We start from the raw sequence: 27,697 nt of genomic DNA on the forward strand, positions 1-27,697 counted from the left end.
GTCCCTTTGAGTTGTGCACGCTTTACTAGCTATATGACAGCTTAAAGGCAATCTAAACTCTTCAATTAGGTAACACTTAAACTATGCAGTAAATCAATATGGTATTGAAAGGGTTTTGATTAAAAAAATTAATGAAATTACAAGAAAAACTACATCAATTTCAGTTATTGACAAGTAAAATGTTCACAGAATCACCAAACAATACATCAACTTCAACTTTTGAGCATCAGTGAGAAGAAGGCCATGTCAGAGTATAGTTAAAAAGTTATGGAGTACATTAGTACATTTTAAAAGACTAAAAGTGAGCCTAAAATTTCATATTTTCCTTACCATTTTGAAACTTCAATTGACAACATCTATTATTGACCTCCATTGGCTTGGCTCTGCCACCTTCTCCCAGAGCGCTGCAAAAGGACTCTATCTTGGTGAGATGCAGAATTAGTGTTGTATGGTTGTATGATTATCTTGAACATCTTCAGCAATACCACCACTATCTTCATCTGGGAAACCAAAAGTACCAATCTGAGGGGGGTTGTTGATTCTAAGAGGGGGGTTGTTGATTCTAAGAGGGGGGTTGTTAATTCTAAGAGGTGGGTTGTTAATTCTAACAGTGCCTTCACCCAGTCCATGATTTGAATCTATACCCTGATGCCTCGTATCTCTATCTGAACGACTACCATGTGCTGAACCAAAGGCCTGCAGAAAAAGTAGAAAGCTCATCCAACTGCTATCGGCTCTCATTCTGAAATCTTCATTCTGCTCCACTTCTGCATCAAATCCATCCTCATCCTCATCCTCTGATTCAGAACCGTAGTGCTCTCCAATTACATAATCACCAAAAACAACAGCCCCGGGCACTGCTGATGTTACTGCACTGATGACATCATTCCTCTCTAGTTCCCGTTCAAGCTGCATCCATTTCTGTTCAACCAGGGGATTGATTTCACGTGGCCTAGCAGATGGGTGCTCTGCCTTAACATGTTTACGCATCTCCTTATAGTTTCCAGCAAAAGAGCAGCCATCGTGCATGCAACTTCGTTTCTTAGCATTTAGGTATTCTCGTGCAGGTTCAACCACTGTCCACCCCTTCACCTGTCCACGACAAAGAGGACATGCAAGTTCAATGGTCTCACAGTTCCCAGCATGCCAGGCAGAAAACGGGGCTGTGGTTGGGCTACTAGTTGAACCACGGGGAGATTGACTGTTCCGTGGAAATGTTACTTTAGTGTAAGCTTTCTTGTACTGCTTAAGGCAATTTGAGTAGCGGAAGCTAGTCCCGCACATGTAGGGACGACAGCCTTTGTCATGAGAGGAACACAGAATAAGGACAGCTTTGTGAGGATATTCCATACATACAGAACATATTGCATCATCCCAGCATTTCTTTTCAGATTTTTTGGAGCATTTCTTTTCATTCATGTCCACTGAATGATTACCAGATGGTGAGGGGTATGGTTCTCCCTGACACTGTCGTGATGCAATCCTGCCTCTTCCTCTGCTTCCTTTTGCCATTTTCTAAAAGAAATCTATAAGAACCCGAGAATTTCAACAAGTTTAGCATTATTTATAAAGTTGAAACAAGAACAATAAATTTTCATAATAACCCATGAATATCAACACTTAATCATATGAGCATCGATATTATCTCATCCCTAGCCAAAATTAACAATTAATGGACTTTAGCCTTTGCTAGTGCATTACAGAATACATATGGAGCAGTTTATCAGGTTATGATTATGAAGAAGCTGAATTAATCACAAGGATGGACTTTAGCCTTTGCTAGTAAACCCTGATCTAGAAGTTGTTTTAAACATGTGCATGATTGGGAATTGCACTCTTTCACCATGGAAGTAACGAGCAGATAGCCAAATTAAACATAGAAAAAAAATACAGAACCCTTATAAAATGACAATTCAAAATGTTATGAAGCTTAAAGGAACCAGATCCTCAACAAACCATTGACTACAAAATCACAAAACAAAACTGAGAAGATTAATCAAAGCCATCCAGTCTAACATCCATCTCATATAGACATCAACTCGCATGCTAGCAGGTCAACCCAATCTAGCTTCCATACTTAACAAACATGTACAAAAACCACTAAAAACATCCAAGAAGAAAAATGGCCAGAATTAACGAAACAACAGATACCATAATTTGATATTACTAGAGCTGATTTCATTAATTAAAACAAATCACACCCACCTAAACTTTCAAGCAAATCTGGATCCTTCAGCAAGAGCAACCAAAATGCAGCCAATTATTACAGACACCTCCACAAAATTCAACGCACATATACATCTATATATATAGAGAGAGAGAGAGAGAGGGAGAGGGGAACACGAAATGCATCAAATGCACGAAACATCAACGTGGCTCAAGGGAGAAACCACGCGAGGAGACAGTTAGAATAAGGAATAAATTAATAGCATCAATGAGACAACAGCTTAAAGACTAATCAAATACGGAGTTAAATAAATTAATCACCGCAGCACATGACATTGGTCATTGGCATTGCCTCAATTCTTCCATACCATAATCACTTCATAGCACATTCAAGTCAAGGAATCAAGCAGCCCAATTGAATAATATATGCTAAAAATAATGAAGAATTCATGAAACCAAAAACACGAATTGAAAAATGTAGGTAAAAGGAGTTGAAGGTTTCGTACCGGGCGGGGATTGCTTGAAGATGAGGGAAGGATTTAGAGAGAGAGAATGTGGTGAAGTTTGTAAACTTGGTAGATTGAAATGATAATGGAAATTGGAAATATCGGCAAATAAAGAGCGCGGGCGTTTCCAAAAAATTGGCTTAAATTGAGAGAGAGAGAGAGAGAGAGAGAAAGGAGTTGAGTTACTTTAACGAGATTCGCTCCCTCTCTTCTAAGTGGGATAGCTGTGGGGTTTTACGCGCCAAGAAGGGAGTGGTATAACACGATACAAATTCCCCATTGCTGTGAAAGCAAGTTGATAACGAAAAGGAAAAGGGATCTACTTTAAATGAGTTTTTCCTCATTTTAACCCTTGACTTTTGTAATATTTTAATGCACAAATACACAATTCTACTTTAAGCATCAATGGCATAAAATGAGTAATTGAGTGTGTAGAAAATATTATAAAAAAGTCACCTGCAGTTTATCATTTTATCAATTTTTCTTGTGAGTTATGACAAAAAAAAAAAAAAAAAAAAAAATATCAGTGATCAATATTGTAAAATTTACAATATATTATATTATGTCAATTTCTTTTAATTATGTTGAAACATTGTAATACTCCTAATGGGGTTATACGAGGTGTATACCCTATTTCCCGACTACATCTTATCTCCTTGGAGCCTTTCCCTATCCACTTGTTGACCTCACATGAGAAATCAATGATCTCAGAAGTATCATTCTAATTGTCCTATCAACCTCGATTAGCTGCCAGCGCAGACACATGATGTAATTAACCTAGCCACAAAATGTTTGAGCACATTGCACCCTCTCACCGATGAGATTCGCAACATTTGCCACCAAATTAACCTAGCCACAAAGCCAACGTACACCTATAAGAGCACTTTTGACTCAAAGAATCAAAGTTCTCTTAATACTACACTTGAGTTATCTACTTGATTCCCCGATTCAAAAAGTGTACTAAGAAACTTATTATCAATAAAACTATTATCTAATTGATTTGACATCATCATTATCTATACCTAAAGAACCCAAAATACTTGTACAAGAATAAAATTTACCTAATGCACACCGTCATATAACTTCACCAAAAAAAAAAAAAAAAACATTTTGACCTCACATTTTCAATGGTGTTGGACGTGGACAACACGCGGGGGGATGCTAAGGAGCTAGAGATTGGAATAACTTGAGATTTGAGGAATGTCTAACGTCTGGGTATAAACTTGAAAGCGTCGTCACGCCTCTCACGGTACAGCTGGGAATATGCTACGGCATAACAACAGAGGTACACAACGCCAGATCTACAGATAACAGATCTGACACATGAATGAACACATCATTTTTGGTCACCTTTCCCTAACAGGCTAACACAATCACATGAAAAGCACTGTCGTACCGAACGCAAAAAAAAGCTATAATTAGGCATAACCATAACCGCTAAATACAGATAAGCTAAGTTGCTATCTAAAGTACAAAATTCCTGGATGCAGATTAAGAGAACATGCAGGTTAGGAAATGCCATAATTGATAGCAGCAGAGTCTATTTCAATTTCAACAGTGAGTGTAAACTAGAGAAAACATCTACACCCTCCTAACAGAAACTAGGCATGAGATCCCGGGGGGTTACATTTGCATTGGAGAGTAGAAACCTGGACTAGGGAGCTTTTGTAGCGTCATCTCCAGTTATATCATCATCATCATGATAAATGTTCTCGGCCATTTGCCAGATTTGTAGTATGTTATCTTCGGCTACACTGGCAATGACCCAATCTTCACATGGATTCCATGAGAAGTCGGAAATTTTACTGGTATGCCCACCATGAATAAAGAGCAATTCTGGCGGCCCATCTTCAGCATCCTCTGGTGTTTGCTCTTCATCAATCCTGGTAAGGGAGAAAAATGTGATTTATAGGCTTATAGCACTGGCTCTTGTATCTGAATTACAGGGTGCCTTTACGATGCGGAATTAAAACAGAGGTAGAAAAAGGATTGAGCTTACATATGCAAAAAGAATACAAGCCTAGATCCCAAAACTATCTATCTGGGGAATACATTACTTCAGAAATGAGGAAAATTTAGGCAGATCAAACTGAATTCCTCCATTGTTTGAGAAAGCCTTTTTCAATGTAAAGGTGTTCATTCTCAAGTAGAACTACATTCATGTTTCAGCATCAAAACAAAATTAACCTATAAAAACCACTAATATTGATTAACCATTCACTCAGCTAATGATTGCTTAAATATATACTACGTAAGTTGCAAACTAAAATTTGAATGGCAAAAATACTCCAATCACTGTAGTTAAGACTTCAAGTAAATCATGATAGGGGGTAAATTCATTGGCCAGGTCAGGTCGATTAGTATCAGTGAGAAGAAGCTTGCAAGGCATATAACAATGCAAGAGAAGTTTAAACACAATTATGACCAGATAAATGCATTCAATTCACAGCAATTGCACTATCTGGAATTTATAAGATACCTGCTCAGGTCCCAGACCATGAGTCTCCTACCAAGGCAACAAGAAGCTAAGATAGTCTCATTCTTTGGATTCCAACCAACTTGGAAAACCTCCTCCCTGTCACAAAGTTCAGAAAATTTTTGCTCTAATTTCACTTGCATAGAAAAAATAATGTTTCTAAGTACGGAGTAATATACTACCATGACCAATGAAGAAACCAAACTTTCAACAAAAACAAAATGCAAGCAACAACTCTTACTTGTGACATTCAAAGGTATGGAGGGCAGAAGTAATCTTGCGCAGATCAAATAATTTGACTGTCTTGTCAGTGGATCCCGTTGCGACAACCCACTCATTAAAAGGATTGAATGCTAAGCAGTTGACCTTTACCAACAAGAATGCAATACCATGAATATATAATTATATATATACACACGCATAGATACATAGATTAATGAAGAGATGGTTCCTAATTGCAGTGAGATTAGCAAAAGGCAAAAGTGAAAATAATTAAAAAGGGGAACCTAAATGGAATTAAGAGCTTTTTGAAAAATAGGCCTTTTCTTCTGCTTTGGCTCAAAAAACCTCCTCATATTATAAAGCGGGTCAAACAAACACAAGTAGTCTAAAGGCTTCTATAAGAAGGGAATAGCATGGCAATGCATTTGCTTGTTTATGTCTTTTGCAATTTCATCCATTCATTCAATATATACATACATCAAAACACACACACACACATAGGATTTCATGTAAATACTAAATAGTCTGATCCCACCTCTCCATTATGAGCAACTACAGACTGCATAGGCTTGGTGACTGATGGAGTCCGCATATCCCATACGTGTAGATATTGATCATCTCCAACTGAACCAAACAAATACTCATGCCTCAGATGCCATGCTACATCCTCAACAACTCCCTCGTGAATCTAAAATAACATCACCAAGAAAGTTACTCAGATATATGAGAATTCTAGACAATACTCAGTGAAATCAACCACTGTCAGCATGCCTTAGGTTCATCCTTCACATGTTACTAAATTCACGTGAAAAGGAACTACATCAAGCGTTGACTAGTCTGCCACATACCTTATATATATGCATGGCATCAAGGGCCTTATTCTTTGGAGTAGCATTAATGTCCCACAGGCAAATCTGAGCATCATCTGAGCCACTTAGCAAATGGCCCTGCTTAAACTGACTCCATGACAAACCATATCCTTCAGTGCTGTGACCTCTTAGCCTCAAATCAGGATTGCATGCACCATCCAAAGGAGGCTTAGATGGATGCTTGCTATAATCAAAAACATAAACTTCAGCACTAACTGTCTTGGTGGCAATAATAAATGAGTTTTGAGGCATATAACGAGCCCTATTAACTTCTCCTTCATGATTTATTTGCTGGATTATTTGTACCTACAAGAGAAATATATAGTATTTATAAAAGGGTGATTGACTCAAACAACAAAAGAGAAAAAGACTAATCCACCCCCAATCAGGTGGATGATCTTGATGAGGAATCAAAAGTAGAACAAAACTTTCCAATGATAAATCTCAAATACAAAATCATAGATATTGGAATGAAGTCAACTACAAGTGTTCATGCTGAATTTAAAGGTAAACTATGCATCTGCTAAGTTCATCACTAAATTGTAATGCCCATGTCTCCCCTTATGAAAATAAGATTTATCATCAGGAAGTAGCACTTGAAAAGAGGGAGAAAATTCCTCCAAATCAGACGAGTGTGTATATCCGACTATCCGAGTACCCATATGATTAAATACCAATTTCCCCCATCAAACCAATCATTCTCCTACAGCAAGATGTGTATGTTATATACAATAAGCAAGTAGCACCTTATTCATCAAATGCAGATCTTTAGATTGATTGTATCCAATGAGACAAATAAACAGACAAAACTATTTATCAAAAGACTTATAGAATCGAGCTTCATGTAGCTCAAGAGCTTGAACCACAGAGCTATATCAAGCCAAGTTTACATTACAATCAATCTATGAAAGGAGTTCCAATCAAACCAACAAGGATCGAGAGCCCAGCACTCAGTCCCTCTTCCTTTACCTCCTCACATGGCCCTGCTCTTTTAGAGGCAATCACTTACATAACTACAAATTATTAAATAATTCGAAAGAAAATGAAGTGGACAACTTAACTAGCTACGCTTCACATATAGTACAGTTTAAATTGGAAGGAGAAACAATGACAAAATAAAATGATTTCAGCCCCAAATACATTAATTATTTCATCAAATTGAGACAATCCACTCATCTAACAATTGAAATTTAAACTTTCAGTTCACAAGGTACTAGCTACATAATTTCAAAACTATGGAGTAATGTTTTAGCTGATTTGACTTCTACAAAGTGTAAATGGAGTATAAGCAATACCCTAGCGACTCAGATATATGTACAAGATTTATCCATAGTCAAGCACCAGAACCACTAAACATCATGAAAGCCAAACAAACCCTTGCAGATTTAAAAGGGCAACCACCAAACCGAACCCTCATGTAAACTCACAGCACAAACCAATTCGCCAGAAAGGGGAAAAAAAATCATAAGTAGAATTATATTAAACAAACAAGTTACTCTACCTTTCCATTGGCACAACCGAAACCGCCGAAGTCCGACCGATCGTCGTCATAATGGCGAGCATCATTTTCAGCATCCTCGAGCGGGAGCTGGACTTTGGCGAGCATGAGGTAATTCGGCTCGTTCTCGGAAGTGTGGGTCCCTAGAATAACCTTCTGGACTGAGTAATCCTTCCCAGGTGGCTCTTCCCGGTCGGGAAGCCATTCGACGGTAAGCGACGGCCACTCAAGCGCGTGAGTGATAACCAGATCATAGAGAAACGGAGTATTCTTCTTCCAAATCTTGTACTCCTCGTTAATTTGCCTCTCCTCTAACTCACCCCTCATCTCGTCATCGTCTTTCCCCATGAAAATGACTCCTCAGTTCACAGAACCGGCGATGGCCGCTGAATTGGAGACGTCGGCGGCGCTGAAGCGCTTGACGGCTTCGAAGACCGTGAATTCCTTGAACTTTATTCGAGCTTTGGAAATGTGAGTAGGAGATTTTGCTCTCCGCCTATGGAGATTTTGGGAAATTGGAGGGAAGACCAGATTTTGGTGGGTTTTTTGCAGCGCGTTTCGGGAGATTGGGGAGGGTTTTAAAGGCCACGTCACTGTAGTGGGTAAATGGGCTGTATTACAAAGCCCATTAATTTATAGGTAGCGAAAGCCCGTAAACAGAATCTTCACTAGTCCATTAGTTTATAGTTATGCAAGCCTAATAAGTTTTAAACCAATCGTTATGCGTTGGACCGTGTCCAACATGCTTGCTGGACACGGGTAACAGTGCCGTTAGGCACTGTTATCTTTTTTTTTTTTTTTTTTTTTTTTAATTTCAGACCGCTTTGTTATAGGAGTATATATTCATAATTTTATTACTATATTATTAATAACAGTACATTCATAACTCTATAACTGTACGTTCATAACTCTATAACTGTACATTCATAACTCCATAAATGTACATTCATAACTCCATAACTGTACATTCATAACTCTATAATTGTACATTCATAATTTTCGAAGCTCTATGTTCACAATTTTAGAGCTCTATGTTCATAATTTTATCACTATATGTTCATAATTGTAAGTTCATAATGTTAGAGCTCTTTGTTCATAATTCGATCAATAATTGTACATTCATAATTCCATAACTGTAGATTCATAATCTCATAACTATAGATCCATAACTCCATAACTGTAGAGTCATAACTCCATAACTGTACATTCATAATCTTCGAAGCTTAGATTCACAATTTTAAAGCTCCATGGTCATAATTTTATCACTATATATGTTCATAATTGTAAGTTCATAATGTTAGAGCTCTGTGTTCATAATTTCATAATTGCATAACTGTACATTCATAACGGCATAACTGTACATTCATAATCCAAAAAAAAAATAACGCCGTTAACGGCAAAACGCGCGCGTTTTTTTTTTTTTTTTAACTAAATGACGCGTTTTTTTTTTTAAACGACGTCGTTTTGGGCCCGTGTCCACAATTCACTGTGGACACGAGTCCACGGCATAATTTGCCGTTTTAAACCAATTGTTTAGTCATTATTAGGTATTTAGGTCCACCTACATTGGGAACGTTACGCTGTGCAACTGTGCGCACCATACAAAATGCGCACAATTTCAACTCATAATTTTTATACTGTAAATTCATAAAATTTATATTGTAAATTCATAATTTCTAAATCATAAATTCATAATTTAAATGCAGTAGATTCACAATTTCTATAAAGTAGATTCATAATTTCTATGCAGTAGATTCATAATTTCTAAACTGTATAGTTATCAAATTATGATCATATAGTTCTGTGATTTGTGGGAATACAAAGTTTAACAATTGGGAATATGGACATTGAAAATTATCAACATATAACTTTATAATTATGAACATATATTTATAAAATTATGAACATATAGCTCTATCACATGTTCACAAATCTAATATTGTAGATTCATAATTTAAATACAGTAGATTCATAATTTATAAATTGCGCGATTGCAAATAGATAATGGAATGTTTGAATGCAAAAGGAAACCGCCTAACGCCGTTAACGGCAATGAAAAAATGATTTTTTTTTTTAATTTAGAACATCGTTTTGCGTTACACAGCATAATTTGCTCATGCATTGTACCTGCAATTAACACATTCCATATTCTACACTTTATGCACAATTAGTTTTCCATCACATTTTAAATTTTTAGACTTTGGATCTCCCAATAACTCATATGTCTTTTGTTGAACCATTGAGTTAAATCCATACGGTCCATTCATGATATAATTTGTCGTTTGAGATTTTTCCTACTTTGATCCCTTAACTATGATACCCCTCCCAAATTAGCTCACTAACTATCATAAGTCTTAGTGCATGAATATTCAATTGCTTCCACATTTGGTCCATTGTCCAATTTTTCACCTAACCTAAATTGAGAAAAAAAAAAACAAAAAAAAAAAAAAAAACAAAAAAACGTAAACCAACTTTTCGAAACTTTATTTTTTACTATTTGATACCTACATTTCAACTTGATTGACTTTTTTTAATATAAAATTGACCGACAAATTAAACGAGAGACCAAATGTATAATAAAAAATGGCCGATGATGAATAAGAATATCCCCTTCTCTCTATATTCTCTGTATTTTGTATTCTTGTACAATTTCTCAATTATTTACAATAAAATTAACCCCCTATCAATCGGATAGTGTAATTAGGTCCCCTACGTAAAATGAGAAAAAAAAAAAAAAAAACTTCATTCTAATCCCTTAAATCGGTAAATTTGTTCAATTGAGTTCGAATTTACTGGTTTAGCATGTTAATTCTATGTCTTTTAGAAAAAAAGTTTTATTTCTGTTTTTTGAAAAAAACTATTTATTTATTAGAAAAAATAAAACAAAACAAAAAATAATACAGACACAGACTGTCTAACGAGGACAGTCGGTAGCTGTCTCCATCTTCTAGATCTTAAACGAGGACGGTGGCCGGCGGCCCTCGTTCCAAACAACCATGGTGAGACAGCCTGGCCGTCTAAAATAAATAAATTGACATGGCCGTTTGAATTGGCCATGGTTGTTCTCACCATGACCATTTGGGACAAGGGTGGCACCACCCTTGTTCCAGATTTGGAAGACGGACATGACCATCTTTCTTTTTGTGACGGAGACAGCCACCAGCTGTCCTCTTGTGGACAGTCGATGGCTGAATTGTTTATTTTATTTTATTTTATTTTATAATTCTAAAAAATAAATAATTAGTTAAAAAACAAAAATAAAAAAGACACATGTGAAGAATTAACTTCTTAAACAAATCATTTTAAATTTAATTCTAACAATTTTTTCAATTTAAGAAATATGAATGAAACTTTTTCACTTAGGCAACTTAATTGCACTAACAGGGCGTTTGGTTGGAGATGGGGAATTATGTGGGAAAGGAATTGCAATTCCATGGGAGATGAATTACTTGGAATAAAGTGTGAATTTAAATTTCACTGTTTGGTTTACAGGAATAGAATTAATGAGAATTTTAATTCCAATGTTTGGTATACATGAGAATTGAAAGGGAATAAGTAGTATAAAGTCAAAAATATCCATTATTGTTGTTAGACATTAATTTTAGGTTAAAAAAGAAAAGGATAATTTTAACTCATTACTATCTTTTTTCCCAGGAATTAAAATCCCAAGAGGACATGAGATTTTAATTCCATGAAAATGTGAGAATTGCAATTCCTTTCAACTAAACAAAAAAAATTTTGTGACATTTGAAATTAGGTGAAAATTAAGTGGGAAGGTAATTTAAATTTCCTTCAACTAAACGCCATGTAAAAATCAATTTGACCATTTTTCCAAAGCCCTTTTCCGTTTTAAACTCTCACGATAGAAAGACGATGCAGAAAAGTCAAAAATGTTGGTCAATAAAAAAAATCTCCACATCAGCATATTATAACCTGTAACTTGATGACAACCTGCTAAAAGGTCTAGACGAATAAAATTTTATAGTTTGTGCATCGAAACAGCAGATATGAAAGTTCATGGTGCGGCATGACATATCGCAATTCGTTCATGGTGCAATTTGACACTTGAGCCTTTAGACAACCTAATTGCACTAAAAGTCAATTTGACCATTTTTCCAAAGCCCTTTTCCGTTTTAAACTCTCACGATAGTTTCCGTTGGACCGGAATAGACAAAATCATTTCAAATCCCTCGACCGCTCCCAATTGCAACTGTACTTAGCGCTGCTCAGACTGTACTCAAAGGAAAACCCAAATTTGCCGACGATGAGAGGAGCCGGGCGCCGTCGTGGAGGTAGAGAGTCAGCAGCGCCGGACCGTAGGCCCCCACCTCCCACTCCCACCGCGCTCAATCCGAACGATGCGTGGCAGTACACGTCGGCCGGAGGCGGCCGCGACTCGGACGCCAGCTTCGCCAGCAGCCGACCATCCTCATCGTCAATTGGCTTAAACCCTCGCTCCTCCGGCGTCCCGATCTCCGACCGGAACTACCAGCACTCTGCGATCCGTGCGATTAACGCCTTTCTCGCCTCTCACTCTCTCTCGTTCTCCCTCAAACCTCCGTTCCCTTCCGCCAAAGACATCACCGAGACCATCAAATTCATCCTCTCTCAATTTGGCGTCACCAAGTTCCAGAAGGTCGAAGATGACTTCCAGCACCTACTGAAATCCCTAAATTGCCCCGTCAAGGTGAACAAATCTGCACTTCGTGCCCCTGGAACTCCTCATTCCTGGCCCAGTTTGCTTGGCGCTATCCACTGGCTAGTTCAGCTCCTCATGTATGACGATAACCAGCTGAATTCCACTCAGATGCAGCTAACGTTCATGGAGAATCGGATGTTTAGGTATGTTCTCGAGAGTTATTCTCATTTCATTACCGGAAAGGACGACGAAGTGGACAGGGTGGACAGTACTTTCATGCAGGAAATGATGCAAGAAAAGGAAAGAGTTGCTGAAGAAATGATGGCATTGGAAAGCAATGCCAAGGAGTTGGAGGGAACTTTGGAGCGATTGAAGACCGGGCCTTCGGAGAGGGAGGCGTTGGAGAAGGAGAAGAGTATGTTGGAGTTAGATGTGAAGAAATTTCGCGATATGATTGAGCAGTTGGAAGGGCGAAAAGTGGCAATGAGTAAATTGTTGGAGGAGAAGGAAAAAGGCTTGGAGATTAAGAACACTGAGAAGGAAAGTATTTTGATTGAGAATGAAGAGTTGAAGAAGAGGGTGGAGGAACAGGGAATTAATGCCAGGGATGCTGATAGGATGAAGCGAGAATTGCAGGCTTTGGAAGGAAATATTGCAGAGATTGAGGCTGCAAGGAATAAGTGGGAGGAGAAGGTTTGGGAACTAGACTCCATGATTGGACAGAAGTATGAGAAACTCGAGGAGCTTATGATTGAGTGCAACCAAGCTATCCGGAGGTATCTTTACGATATTCATCAACAGCCTTTTGAATATAAATGCTTTCTTGAAGAATAAAACTCTAAGCTTGAATTTCCATTTCAGTTTTCATTCGTTTTATCTAATTGTATTATATCCGTTTTCAAAATTACAGGTTAAAACTAGGGAATGCATATCATTATCAGTTGAATGCAAAAGGGTCCTCGACCAGGGAGGTCTTAGGAATAGACTATAAATCTATCCTGAAGCCGGCACTTGCCTCCTTGGAGGAGGAAATGAAGAAAAGTTCCATGGAGAAATTGGAAGGCTTGATCTCTCTTCAGCAACAGTCCATAGACAAGACTACTAAAATTGAGGCAAAAAGGAATCGTCTCACCACTCTTCAGGCCCACATTGACGAGGTAAGCTAAGGCAGCATCCATGTGAATTGTTGTTGACTTGTTGGTGTCAATATATGACATGACATTTATGTATATGAGGATACTCTCTTAGGCTGTCTACAGCAAGGGGAGCCACTCATCTTGTCTCTGAAGGATACTGAGTTAAACTAGTTAATATTGATTGTTTAACCAAGTCAAACAGCTAATAGTGGTCAAATAAGCCAAAATTGGCTGATAAGCTAACTATGTTACCAAACAAGGCCAAACTCATTCATGAATAAACTATGTAGAAATGTGTGTGATCTAGGTTATGTGTTAAGATGAAAATATTACTGTAATTCAGAATGTTGAAATTGAGGGATTGATAGGTCTGGCGGGTGGAGAATAACCACCACCCGCCAGTTAGGCGGAAGCAAAATATGTGATAACCAAAGAACAAGAGAATATAGAGAATATATTATAATGAAAGAGTACAATAGATTGTCTCTCTTTTTATATCTGTTCTATACTTCAATGGACCTCTATATATACTAAACTAGATACTAAATTAGTCTAGGAAGCTACTAATAAGAATAGGAAACTAAGACAACTTTCCTAATATTCAACACAGAATAATAATGTCATATTTAAGAAAACACCATATAAATTATATGTAATGTTAAAAAAAAATGATAGAGCCAACTTATCTAATTGGATCAATTAATTTTAATTATTAAGAAGTGATATTTAGCTTTTTGTTATATTGGATTCATGTGGATTTAAGGAATGATATTAGAAACATATTTAACCAGTTACTTGAAAGATTTGTTATTCTCTTCCTTTGTGGTTGCTGTACTTTGAATATAGTTGTGACAATTTCCAATTGTAGACTTCTGAACATCTTTTAGAAGGTCCATTTGCTGCTTTGACAGCCAACAGCATCTCTCCTCTTCAAGAGAGTTTATTTTTTCTAGCTTTTGGCTTGATTTATGCCTGGCAGGATGTGAGTGAGTTAGTGCGTGTGTTACTGACTTCAAAATGTCAGTGTTTCACTAAAGTTCTGGAATTCTACCAGATTGATTTTAGAAAAAGACTTTTCTCCCTCTTTTTATGATGAGTAACCCAAAGAGTTTTACACCATATTCATAAGCTTGTTGGTTGGTATTAATAAGAAAGTCTACCCAAAAAATGGAACAGAAAAAGTAGCCCATGACTGAGCTTCTTAGTTTACTTCATTTGTTTAAAGCTACACTTTTAATATATTTGGTATCTTTTTGCCTTACATGGGGAAATATTATTGTTTTCACTAAGGAAATGAATTTTATTTTACAGTTCTGTGAACTTTACTTTCTTTGATAAACTAGGTTGAAGGACAGTTGGACTTAATGAGGAGGGAAACACTGGACTTCGCATCTAGATGTGCAACTGAAGCCAAAAAGATGGCAGAGGATATTGCAGCAGAGGCTCAAAATATGGACCTTGTCGAGAGAGAGGCAGCAGAATTCCTCAAGGTATGGTGATTTTTCATACTAGCTTTCTCAAATTAACGGTCATAATATGTGCCCGTGGTGTACAATCTCCAGAAATTGCCTTTCTATTTTATGGGACAATGTTCTATCCTTATAGGCTGTTACTTGTGCTTTTAAAGGCATCAAATGCCAAGTTGCAGGAAATAATCATGCAAACCGAAGAAGAAATCCAGCTCTGTGCTCGCGAACTCTTTGCTGTGGTGGATTCAGTATCAAAATATAAAGAGTACATGGCCTCGAGGACCGCAATTATGAAGAATGATCTCATAGAAACCTCTTGCAGCATAGCGAATATTCACAAAGGATCTTTGCCAGCACCATTCCCATTTGGGGTTGTATCTGGTGTACTGGATGCTAGCGTAGCATCTAACAATAAGTAAATATTTGTCTTTCTAAGCTTAGTATTCTTTTGCTGTCTTATCTTGAGGTCTGTGTATTTCGCCTTGTGTTGTCAACATTTTCACAAACAAATGCTTAATATTACCATCCTTTTATTGGTTCTTCAACAATTTTCTTTCTCCGCAAATTGAGTGCCCTTAATTCAAATTATGTATATACAACTAATATATTATAATTGAATGTACATTAGCTAAAAATGCGTAATATGTATGTACATTATTATAATCAATTAATTAAAAATATACAAAAAAAAAAAAAAAACATAATATGTATGTTCATTCTATTATACTCCGTGATCAACTAATTGAAAATATCTAGAATATGTTAATTGTATGTACATTAACTGGACCAGAATCCACGATGTAATGGTTGTTCTTTCTTTTGGCAGCCTGTATTGTAGCAAAATCACAATTAACTGGACCAGAATCCACGATGTAATGATTGTTCTTTCTTTTGGCAGCCTGTATTCTAGCAAAATCACAATATCCATTCACTCTACACAATAATAATAATAATCTGCAGAAACTAGTTACAGCCGCAGAGCAAAATTGCATAACCGGCGCAACATAAACCCGATGAAGCAATTCTAACAATTTCCTTTGAAAACGCACAAGAGAAAGAAGTCGGTATTTACAATTTGCTTCACAACCACAATCCTCTACACTACACACTACACACTGCAGACGCATAGGTCAAAAAAATGAGACTAAAGAATCAAGAATCAAGGAAAGCAATAATCCAGTTCTAGACTTCTAGTACAATTACGGTGCTCAGACACTTGGTGAGAAAAGCAATACCCTCGGTGGTGCTGGTTGTACTTCCAGGGACTTCGTTTCCAGGTTTACGAAATTATATTTCAGGTTCGAGCTCTCAAAACACCAAATGCACTTGTGCCTTCAATAAAGGCTCTAGTCTTCTTGATCCAGTAAATCCCGAGATTCATGCGGCAATGATAAGTGAGGAAGGAACGGCAGATCATAGTACAGACTACAGAGATCATATATACAATATGAATACCCATTTACTCTTGTAAAATCATCTACATTATAGTGTAGAAAGTGACAATTCCCGGCTGGAATGGCTCCATTGAATAATCTGATTGAAATAAACACGTGGAAAATGAGCAATGTCAAAAGGTTTCCATCCAGCATTAGTGATTTCACCCCCCAGCCCGGCCCCCCAAAATATAGTTAAATCAAATTTAATTAGAGGAACTATTTTTACCTCAGCCGTCACAGACCAATTAAGTTCCAAAATTATTTCACGACCTGGGAGGCACAGGACTTGCTGTCCTCAGAAATGGATGTTCCAATAGTTCAGCAGCAGTAGGCCGATCAGTTGGATTAACTTGTAAGCATTTACAGATAAAATCCTGAGCATCTTTTGACAAAGAATTAGGTATAGGAGGGAGTTCACCTCTACCAATTCGGAACAGTGCTTGCATCTGTCATGAAACCAAAGAAAATGCACTTAAAATTTAGATGCACATGAACAAGAACAAAAACTGTGCAAACATAAATACCATCCCAAATGGAGTGGGCGAGTGCATAAATGGTTTAACAATGTCTAGACCGAAGCAAAACAGAAGGTTTTATGGTTGCTTTTTTTTTTTTGGCGGGGGACTGAGGGGTGGGGTATCTGGTTTAATAATAAACTCCTTACATCATCATTTACTGTGTTCCATTCATCAAGATATGGGCAAGATCAGAGCTAGGAATCTAACTAAACAAAAGATTTCTTATGCTTACAGCCAAAATGTTGCAATAGAAATTACAAAACATATGCATCAGAAGCACTCAGATCAATTTGATACTAAAAATACCACTAGGGAAAGTAATTGTTCTTTAAAATTTTATATGAATTTGATATGAGGAATAATATGGACACAAGGGAGTCTGTAAAAATTATAAATAAATAAAAACCCTCCGTGTCATACCCTTTTATGATATGCCAATGCCATAACAAAACAGGCATGTGAGCTAAAGGCAAATGAAAAGATCATACATACCCCTTCTAAGTTAGAATATGGAATTTGGCCGGTTAACATCTCTAAAACAGTACACCCAAGGCTCCAAATATCAGCAGCACGCCCATAGCCATTGGTTTTCCGGTTAACAACCTGAGAATGGATTTATTAAGTAGAGATATTTTTTGAGTACTATTGACTTTGTTACAATGTAGTATCTGTCCATACATACTTTCTCAACCTATTGAAGCACAAAGAGTTAGCCACAGTTATGCCGCTTGACCACAAGGTCTTTGGCATTATATTAATTGCAAGAAAATATTTAGATCTTATTAAACTCCACTACAGAATAAAGGAATGATCAATAATAAAGAATATGGCCAACAAATGCACTTCTATGTCAAAATTGAACTTCTCTCCTACAAGGAATGTTAATTCTCAACATATGGAGTTCCTTGTTTATGAAGTAATAATTCCCCCCCCCCCCCCCCCCCAAAAGAAGGTAACGGAGGATCTTATTCTACCAAAAAAAAAAAAAAAATATCAACAATTAGCTTACATCAAGTATCTGAAGTGATACAAAAGCATCATTATTTTTCATATAAAAATTTTCACACAAACCCGTGAATATAAAACAATTAGCTTGCAAATACTTTTAATGGAGAAAGTAGAATTTCAAAGAAATAGACAAACCTCTGGCGCCATCCAGAATGGTGTTCCCTTGCATGATTTTATGTCATTCAGTTTTGTTGCCTGAGAAGAATCATCAAATCCAAGATTTTATGAAATCAAACTATCATACACGGCAAACAAACTTAAGAAGTACATGCGCAGAAAATACAAACCTTTGCCAATCCAAAATCTGCAAGTTTCACGGAACCATTTACATCTACCAGTATATTGGCACACTTTATATCCCTTAAAAGAAAAAAGAAACGAACACATATACAGAACAAAATCAGCAAAAACATATTTAAGAATTTTAGATTACTCTACTTGTTTGCAACAAACAAATGCAGAATATCAACTTGGTAGTCCTAAGGGGACAGCCTAGCAGATGCAAGCCACCCTCACAATAATAAGGCCATTGGTTCAGAACTTCAGATCCCTTATTCCCCAACAATGGACAATGGACAATGGACAAGTGTCATATGTCCCCACCAACACTCTCCCTCTTTCCCCATATATCTTGATTTTGTACCTAATATAGCAACCTCACACCCTTTGCATGTGAAAGAGGTGTTAAGTTAATGTTGGCTTCTCTCTCACATTTCCAACTTTACCATGCAAGAGAAAAATGAAAATGCTTGACAACAAATCTTGAAAAATGTGCTCTTTTTTTTCTCAATACAATGAGTACAACACTAATAACTAATATACTATTGAACACGCCCAATTACATGGTGACCAATAAATAAACTCAATTAGTCAATTATACCAACTCCTAAATAATAGTTACTAACTACTCACAAATAATGAGACTAAAATTGTTTCACCATGCATGCTCCCAGTGATTTGCAAACCCTTGACCTTTGGGTCAAGAGCCCTGACCTAAAGGTCTTTGCTAAATAAGCAAGCCTTGAGGTTAAATCTTGAAAAGAAACTGTGTTAAACCTGAATATATGAAAGGAATTGCATGTATACCTATGAACCACGTCACGTAAATGAAGATAATGTAATCCGCTTAAGATTTGCTTAGTGTATGCGGAAACCTGGGTATCACGCAGTTGATACTTGCGGTAAAGACTTGCTAGCGAACCTTTAGGTACAAGTTCAAGGAAAATATAGAGTTTGCTATCACCCTGCAAAAATAATTTCAACTCATTTTCAGAAGAGTAAAACGGATCCCTATAAATGTCGTGTGGGTGTGTAACACTGAGTTCATTAGATAAAGTATAATGAAAGCTTAGATTATCAATTTTAGGAAGTTAATATTTTGCTTCAGACAGTAAAAAAGAGAAGAAAGCAATTTAATTGGGAACAGAAGTATTCCATTCCATCCACCAAGGGCCAATGCATTTACTATGATTTTTCTTTTTTTGGGAATAAGTAACCAAGGGAAACTACATACTAGTCATGATTCATGAAGCAATACTTTCAACAAATAGGAGAATGAGAATCAAAAGACAATCATGTACCTTGTCTGTTCCAAGATACCGAACTATGTTTTCATGTTCAAACTGACTTAAAAGTGAAATCTCCTGGAAAAAGACACAAAGTGTAAGGCGAAGAAAGAACCCAATAATATCCAATCAAAATTACTTGTGTAACTTTTATTTGAAGTTCTATAAGTTGTATACAACTATACATGACCGAAAAAGTGGAACTTATATTCCAGGCATTACAAAATCTTCCTACCTGTTCAAGTTGAAAAATGCTTTGCTGGCCTTGGTTTCCAGTGGCAAGTAAAGAAACTTCCTTTACAGCAAAAAAGAAGCCATCACTGCACATGAGAAATTTCAAGAAAGAAAAGTTTTACTTATCGAGAGAGGGAATGAGAGTAAGATAGTACAACTCTATATACAGAATTCTTTCCATTTTTGGTCACTCAATTATAGTAACACTTCCACTTTAGCCAGTCCACTTCAAAACCAGAGAGTAGTGGTCATGTGAGTGATTGAGTCTTTCAAAATGGGCATAGTTACTCCTCCCATTAGGTTCAATTAGATACCCTAACAATTTTCCAATGCAATGCAATGCTAGTACCCCAACAATTGAAAATTAGACATAAATAGACAAATAGTCCTGTTAGGGTTTCCACTGAAACCTAACAGAAGGACTAAAACCGTCCATTAGAAAAACTCTATCAGTCTTGCCCATTTTTAAATCTAGTGGCCAAAGATGAAACACCTCTATAATTTAGGTGCCATAAGCAGAATTACTTCATTCTAAAAAGGACATAGCTTAGAACAGATATACATTAAGGGCGAATATGTAGATTACATTAGGAAGAAAAATACTTCTCCTAAAGAGAAGATGAACGTAAAATAAAAAAGCGAAGACAACTGAACAGAAAAAAATAAAAATAAATAAATAAATAAATAATAATAATAATAATAATAATAATAATATAATAATAAAAGAGATAGCATGGATGTTATCCTATTAAAGGAACCAAAAGCCAAAGGTGCACCTCAAGAGGTGGAAAATTAGCAGTAAAATCTCTGGTCTAGAGTAGTATACAGAGTATCACAAAATGGAGTTTGTGAATTTTGAAGCTTGTTTATAGCATCTTAAAAAGTGGTTCATATTTCACTTTTAATTTGAACACTCTAGTGCTATTCTAGCTTTAGAAATCTGATTTTCCATCTTCATGTTTTTTTAAACTATCAAATTCTGTCTTAGAACAAGATTCAATACCCTGAAGGTTCTAGCACTTCAGCCCTTGAAACACAATGTCGGCATGCATGATAGAGGTGCACATTTGATACCGATATATGAGATATAAGACTTATTAAAATAGGGTGAATTCGTTGATAAAGGCATAAATAAAAATCATACCCAATATACAACTTACTATAAAAAGAGCATATTTGTTGATAACATCATGAATAAAAATGGATGCTCAGATATAAGACTTACCCAGTGTAGCCTTCATAGACTGTTCCAAATGATCCACTGCCAAGAAAGTCACCCCTTTGCCAAGTCTTTATGCTGCACCTGAAAGAACCATGAGCTGAAACAGTATACATAGATTCAGATTCTGTTTTCAACGTGTCTGGATCATCATCTTCATTGCAGTCACTGTGTGAATCCGAAAAAGGTTCTGGCACCAGACCAGCACCATCTATTAAATTATCATTTCTTTCTTCATTGTCATTTGCATTTCCAACATCCTCAGTTCTTTGGAAGTCTTCTGAATCGGTTGGGCTATGGTGAGAGCTGCCCCCATACACACTAGAACCCCCACTAATACTCCTATCTAAATCCCAAGGTTGGCCCAAATTATCTACAACTGATTCTGGAGCAGCTAATCTCGGCGGCCTCGCGCCCTTAATTCCACGGCCACCGTCTTTGCACAAGTTTTCATCTGTGGTTCCAATTTCGTCGCCTATTCTAGCCCTAGCTTCGTGTCCAGCGACATCTAAACAGTTCTCCACTTCATCACCATTCCTAATCACAGCGCTAGTAGCAAAACTATCAGCCAGCCTTTCTGCATCCAAAACCCCACTACGCGTAAGTCTAGAGCTCCTTACAGTGTTGGAAGCTGAGGAGCATCTCCGAGCCTCCCAAGCAGCAGTCGGAATCGCGAAATCTTCAGGGGAAAGCCCTAGAGAGCGGCAAATTTGGTCAAATTCGCCCTCAGTCCCTTCAATTCGGAAGCTCGTCCTCTCAGATAGCGGGATAAAGTCAAGCGATCGGGTGCGTGGAGTTGACTGGTCGTTGAACGAACAAGACGCCGTCGAGGCGGAAGCCTCGTAATCGATGCTCTTGATGGCGTTTCGCCGGTCAAGGCGAGGTCTCGACCCCTTCGACTTCGCATACATCCCGGTTATCTCCCTCCTTCACCCCCCTCTGTACCGGCAGTTATACACAGAGCGATAAAGGTGAATTTCCAGAAGAATTCAGAACAGACGGCTTGACTTTGCCCAGGCTGCTGTCTCTGTAAAACCAACGAGGTGATAAGTATGGGGCGTCTTCCCGGGGCGGGTGGTTTTGATTTATGAGTTACTGAGTTGAACAAGCCGCTGAAAATGAAATCACGCGTATAGGAGGGAAACCGTGAAAATGAAATCGTCACCCGTTGCCTCATGGCTCCCTAGAAATTAGACTGACTTTACTTTTTCTTGTGAAAAACTAATACGGAGTACTTTTTCTTTTTGATGTACAACTTCTCCACCAAAGCTTGATCTTATGACCTCTACATGTGTGCTACGCCTTCATTATTGAGGCATGAACTCACAATCTCTCATACGAGAGTTCAACCCAAATTCCATTTAAGCACAATGTGCTTGGCCAGTGACTTTCAGATATCATACTAAAAAAAGTAAAGTATTTGTTATTCATAAAAAAAAAATGTAATAAACATTTTATTCATGATTAATATTATATTATTCAATATAAATATTACATTTTCATATTAACCCGACTTGTCTAATATGGACAGAGATCTGTAAAATAATCTCACACAAATTTTTACTCTCTTTTTTTTTCTTCAACCTTTTTTTACCCATTTTGTTTTCAAAGTATATTAAACATAATTACTCTATTTTGTAACATAGTTTGCCTAAGAATCAAATTTTGCTTATTTGATCAGTATTAGTTGTTTGACTTAGTTAAACATCCAATATGAGTGATTTATTAATTAAATTTTTGAAACAATTGACTGTTTCAAAACGTTAAAATTCAAAAAGATGCTCTAAGCAGCTTTTTTCAGTCAACTTTGTGAGACAGTTATTTTTCATGTAATTAGTTATCATATAACAGCTAATTTTGCCAAATATATTTATACCATCAGCTAATGATATCAATTAGTAAAACCAGTAACCCAATCAGCTATCAGCTAACAACTATTTACCAAACACTCTCAATATCATTTCCCTTAAGGCCTTACAAATAATTTATAAGTGAATGTTTTACATTTTGAAAATATGAGGTAGCGACTACTTAATTGTGTATATTGTATAAATCTCACCTTGTAATTATAATTAGTAAATAAACTATCACAATAAAATAAATCAGCATATGTTTTTCATATATAATCGGCTCATACTAAAATAGCAAATAAGCCGCTTATAATATTAGCCAAACTTTAATTGTATGTGGTTACTAAATAAATAGTCTGACAATTTTAAATATAATTTTGATACCTTCTATAGAGCATGTGGTTAACATAAATTGAAATTGTATTCCTACATAATTTCTAAACATGCAACAAATCCCACCCCCTAAAATTAACTTTGTAGTGTAATAAAAGAATAGTGTAGCTTGCACTACACAATTTAATTATCTTATTATAGTTGGTGTACCATTAATTGAGTTACATAATTCTATAAAATTTTACTCTGTAGTTTTTATACAATGGGTTTTTATTTATTTATTTATTTTCTTTTTTTTTTATATATATAAGAGAGAATGAGTAAATAATAGAGAATAATTAATCACTTTACAGAGCGTTTGGTTGAAGGGAATTTAAATTTTCTTCCCGCTTAATTCCAAAGGCCATAAAATTTCCTTGTTTGGTTGAAAGGAATTGCAATTCCATGGAATTACAATTCCTCCATTTTCATGGAATTAAAATCCCATGTGTCCCCTGGGATTATAATTCCTGAGATTTTAGGAAGAAAAAAAGACAGTGATGAGTTAAAATTACCCGTTCCTTTTTTAACCTAAAATTAATGTCTAACAACAACAATGGACATTTTTGACTTTATACTACTTATTTCCTTTCAATTTTTATGTATACCAATAATTATATTCCAGTAAACAAAACATTGAAATTTAAATTCTCACTTTATTCCCAGTAATTCATCCCCATAGAATTGTAATTCCTTTGTCACATAATTCTCCCTCTCAAATCAAACGCCCGGTTAAGTGAATAAACGCTAATGATGTTCATAATAAACATGGATATGAATGCAGGATCCTTTCGCGCGGATTTTAAAAAATCTGAAAATTAGTACAAAAATAATATATTTTACCACTTTGTCACCCCTTTGCAGTAATTTTTAATTATTTAATTTTACGTGTTGGAGCAACGATGCTGTCAAACTACGAAATCTCACACGTAAAGAATGAGAAAACAACAAAATGTAATTTATCTGTTTCGAGGTCAAACAAATAATATGAGTCAAGAAAAACCCATAATTATTTACGAAGAACACCGCAAAATGAGATTTCATCTTACTTCAAACACGCTACACCAAACATTCTCAATGGCTTGCAAAAAGTGTCAATGTCCACAAAATAAAATACAAAAAAAGTATAATTAATATTTAATACTGGTCTATGGAGGGCATAATATGATAAAAAACTACTTATTACTCCATATGCCTCAATTTATGTGACATACTTAATATTTATTTATCAAACTAACTATTTCTTATTTGTTTTTTTATTATTATTTTTTATTTATTTTTATATTTGATTTTCTTTTGTTAAATCATATTTTTAGTATAGTTTATAAATATATAGATTTTGTATAATAATATTTAATTAACTTAATATTATGAAAATTTGAATTAAAAATATCTTCAAACAAGTTTCGTTAACTAAACCATACACATAAAATGAGACAGAGAGAATAATATATATATCTTTTCAGTATAATAAAGGTCCTTGTATCTTTGCTCGATTTATGTGGGTCTCGAGAATGTATTGTTTGATGATTGTCAATTGGCATGACACTCCTGTAGATAGTAGAGTTTAATTACCCGTTTAGATTTTTAATTGAGATGAAACATGTCATTTAATTTAATATTAGAGTCAACCCAATGCAATAGGTTATGAGTTTATGTATCACCACATCACTTGATAAAAATATATTATCACTAATATAGTATAGTACAACTATCAATTTAAACTTTTAATTGACATAGAATGCATCATCTAATTTATGTTTTATTTAATATATATATATATATATATATATATATATATATATATATATATATATATATATATATATATATATATTAAATAAAACATAAATTAGATGATGCATTCTATGTCAATTAAAAGTTTAAATTGATAGTTGTACTATACTATATTAGTGATAATATAGGGTGAGGTTCAAGTGAGGTTATTGTGTTAGGTGAGGTCTGTGGACAATTTGCAACCATGAGATCACACCATCTAACAGCTGTAAAGTGCACAATGTGAGAAATTAAAAGGTCACTGAATAAGACAAGTAACTGAATGAGTAATTAATTATGGGAAAAAAAAGGTAATTAGGTAAATGTTTGTGCACGATGGGAAAGGAAAGGCTGAAGTCACCGAGTCTGTACCGCGTAGAGTTTAAACGGCTGGTGTCTAGTCAATGTGTCGGCATTGCACAATAAACAGAGTGGGAAGAGCAAGCGCGAGGGCGAGAAAGAGAAGAAGACCTGTCCGACGACACAAGAAGAAGACATTGGCGAGCAAGCACGAAGCTATGGCGGACGGAACCCCAAGACGAAGTCACCGGCGTGCATCGATTGAGGAAACAAGTAGACTTCGTAAGCATCAACGATTAATTTTTTTGTTATTATGAATGTGTACAAAATTGTATTGCATGTGTGCGAAATTGGCTGCTTGAACACAGTGCGTTAGAGTGGATTTTGGGTAAGTTTGTTTGTTTGTTTTTTTTTTTAATAATTAAAAATGATGGAAACTTGCTGAGTTGATCGGACTCTATTGAAGTGTCACCGGTTGGGGAGGACCGGAGGACGGCAAACTGACGGTGGCCAACACGGGGGAGGGGGGGTTCCGGTTGTGGTTTTTTTTTTTGTTTTTTTTTTTTTTTTTGCGGATAATAAAAATTGGCCGACCATGGGTGTGGAGTGTCGCCGGCCGTATGAGCAACGCTGCTTGAATTAGGGTTCATGCACAAAAACACCACTTGGCTTGTTTGTTTTTGTGTGCATTATTACAAATTGATGGTGGGAAATATGGGGTTCATTGCGGGAACAGATTGGGTGTGCTGCTGATGAACATGATACTAGAATATGCAGAATTGGTAAAAAAGTAATAAACATGCATAAATTGATGGCTGCACAGATTTGGGCAAAAAATAATGGGGGACCACAAACCTAGTAGTTGGATAAAGAAAAAGTTTGGTTTAAGTCCAAAGAAGAAGGTATTTGCTGGACCACTATTGTTTATAATGATAAGCTCCTAAGTTCAAATGGTTTCATAGTTATGTACTTTTGATCGTTTGTGAAAACAGCCCATATTACATTGGTACTCTATTTGACTATGCAAAAAAAAAAATGGTATTGCAGATGCTATATGTAGATAGGATTGTGAACCCCATTCGTTATGTGGAGCGCCAAAGGCCGCCATTCTAAGGTTGGACAACGAAGTTGTTAAATGAGCGTGAATTTGCAGAAAAAAAGAGGAGGATTTGGTTTAGGGAACATTGAACATCCCTTGGACATGCAGGAGGATATGAATGAGGTGAGTATTGTTGGATTTTATGAGGAAAAAAAAAACAAGATACTGGTTGCACAGTTTATATTGGTGAATGTGCACATTGAAGTACTAGATAAAAAGTAAGACCGTGTTGCATACTTGATGACACTAGGATGGAGGCGAGACTGCGGATGAAGAAGATATGGAAGCAAACGAAGAATATGAAGAAGAGGATGCAATGCAGTTAAAAATTTAGAAGATTATTAATAATGTCAATAATGTGAAAGTAAAAACTGTAAACTGCATGCTATTGCACAAAACCGTACTGATCAACATGTGGTCGAAGTTGAATGTGCAACTGAATAACTGTCTAATGTGCAAACGTGGTTTGGTTTACAGAGAACTTTATATTCTTCTGAAGGACAAAATCCACAGTTTACAAAACTGAAGGACAAGTCCATTGTTTAAATTGCTTCTGGGTGCACATATTACACAGTTGACTGTGCACGGTTAAGTAAAATTGCTTTGGTAAGCATCCCGCATTTTATGTTTGTATAATTAGATGAGTTTGATAATAAAATAAAGATGAACGAAATGTGCATTGCTATGATATAATAAAGTGCAGAACTGTTTGATGAAAGAGTAATGGTTGGTGTGTATAAAGTTGTGAATATACTGTGAAGTTGTGTGATAAAATTAGTGGTCACACGTAGTAATAAACGGTGCATTTGGATGAATAAATATTTTTCATTTAGGACACCATTTAATGTGCATTACAGCGCATGGTATGGACCGTGACAAAAAATTAGAGCGTACCTACTATTTTTTATAATGAAAGATGGTGACCGAAGCTCAGTTACTAACTACTAAAATTTTATGTCAACAGAAAGACATGTTGGGTTGTTTCCTAGATGATACGAAAGACCATAAGATGGGAGCTGAAATACTAAAAATGGAGCCAAAAAGAATGCAAATGCGATGGAGGGATGCAAAGGAAAATATGGATAGTGGAGTGTACGCAATGAGGCACATGGAGACATTCATAGAGAAAGCAACCAGGTGGGAGTGTGGCCTAAGGAAATGAGACAAATCCATAATAGAGGCATTGAGAATGAAGTACGTGAAGGACATCATACTTAGCGAGTGCAACGAGCATCACGGTAAAAACCTCGCAAGCTCACCAATATTTGAGGATGGAGAATTCACGCAACAGATGTAGCCTCTCTAGTTACCGCAACAACTGAAAGGGATTTCATTGCTA

At 36.2% G+C, this 27,697-nt stretch overlaps 4 protein-coding genes across 9 annotated transcripts; 1 reads left to right on the forward strand and 3 right to left on the reverse strand.

Annotated features, from left to right (window-relative positions):
• Positions 1-113: 113 nt before the first annotated feature.
• LOC109167122 lies at positions 114-2,881 on the reverse strand. Of its 5 annotated transcripts, XM_019316058.1 has the most exons (3): positions 2,673-2,881; positions 595-1,526; positions 114-531 (listed from the first exon to the last, which is right to left on the reverse strand). In XM_019316058.1, exons 2-3 carry the CDS (start codon positions 1,510-1,512, stop codon positions 439-441), a joined length of 1,011 nt encoding a protein of 336 aa, XP_019171603.1. In that variant the 5' UTR covers positions 1,513-1,526; positions 2,673-2,881; the 3' UTR covers positions 114-438. The 5 variants fall into 5 exon arrangements, with proteins under 5 accessions (XP_019171603.1, XP_019171602.1, XP_019171601.1 ...); XM_019316057.1 differs by having other exon boundaries at positions 114-1,527; positions 2,678-2,879; XM_019316056.1 differs by having other exon boundaries at positions 114-1,526; positions 2,535-2,879.
• Positions 2,882-4,050: 1,169 nt separating this feature from the next.
• Positions 4,051-8,295, reverse strand: LOC109167120 (WD-40 repeat-containing protein MSI1). Its single transcript, XM_019316050.1, has 6 exons — positions 7,741-8,295; positions 6,219-6,545; positions 5,906-6,058; positions 5,390-5,514; positions 5,152-5,247; positions 4,051-4,555 (listed from the first exon to the last, which is right to left on the reverse strand). Exons 1-6 carry the CDS (start codon positions 8,083-8,085, stop codon positions 4,327-4,329), a joined length of 1,275 nt encoding a protein of 424 aa, XP_019171595.1. The 5' UTR covers positions 8,086-8,295; the 3' UTR covers positions 4,051-4,326.
• A 3,589-nt stretch (positions 8,296-11,884) lies between these two features.
• LOC109167115 (kinetochore protein ndc80) lies at positions 11,885-15,529 on the forward strand. Its single transcript, XM_019316040.1, has 4 exons — positions 11,885-13,152; positions 13,287-13,533; positions 14,856-15,002; positions 15,140-15,529. Exons 1-4 carry the CDS (start codon positions 12,002-12,004, stop codon positions 15,398-15,400), a joined length of 1,806 nt encoding a protein of 601 aa, XP_019171585.1. The 5' UTR covers positions 11,885-12,001; the 3' UTR covers positions 15,401-15,529.
• Positions 15,530-15,936: 407 nt separating this feature from the next.
• Positions 15,937-22,295, reverse strand: LOC109167116 (mitogen-activated protein kinase kinase kinase 1-like). Of its 2 annotated transcripts, XM_019316041.1 has the most exons (10): positions 22,285-22,295; positions 20,968-21,898; positions 19,744-19,828; positions 19,524-19,586; positions 19,030-19,187; positions 18,231-18,303; positions 18,079-18,138; positions 17,428-17,538; positions 16,644-16,863; positions 15,937-16,514 (listed from the first exon to the last, which is right to left on the reverse strand). In XM_019316041.1, exons 2-9 carry the CDS (start codon positions 21,870-21,872, stop codon positions 16,681-16,683), a joined length of 1,638 nt encoding a protein of 545 aa, XP_019171586.1. In that variant the 5' UTR covers positions 21,873-21,898; positions 22,285-22,295; the 3' UTR covers positions 15,937-16,514; positions 16,644-16,680. The 2 variants fall into 2 exon arrangements, with proteins under 2 accessions (XP_019171586.1, XP_019171587.1); XM_019316042.1 differs by lacking the exons at positions 15,937-16,514; positions 16,644-16,863; positions 22,285-22,295 and adding an exon at positions 17,233-17,260 and having other exon boundaries at positions 17,412-17,538; positions 20,968-22,139.
• Between the last annotated feature and the right edge of the window lie 5,402 nt (positions 22,296-27,697).

This window comes from Ipomoea nil, unplaced genomic scaffold, assembly GCF_001879475.1.
Source record: "Ipomoea nil cultivar Tokyo-kokei standard unplaced genomic scaffold, Asagao_1.1 scaffold3147, whole genome shotgun sequence".
Lineage (NCBI taxonomy): Eukaryota > Viridiplantae > Streptophyta > Magnoliopsida > Solanales > Convolvulaceae > Ipomoea > Ipomoea nil.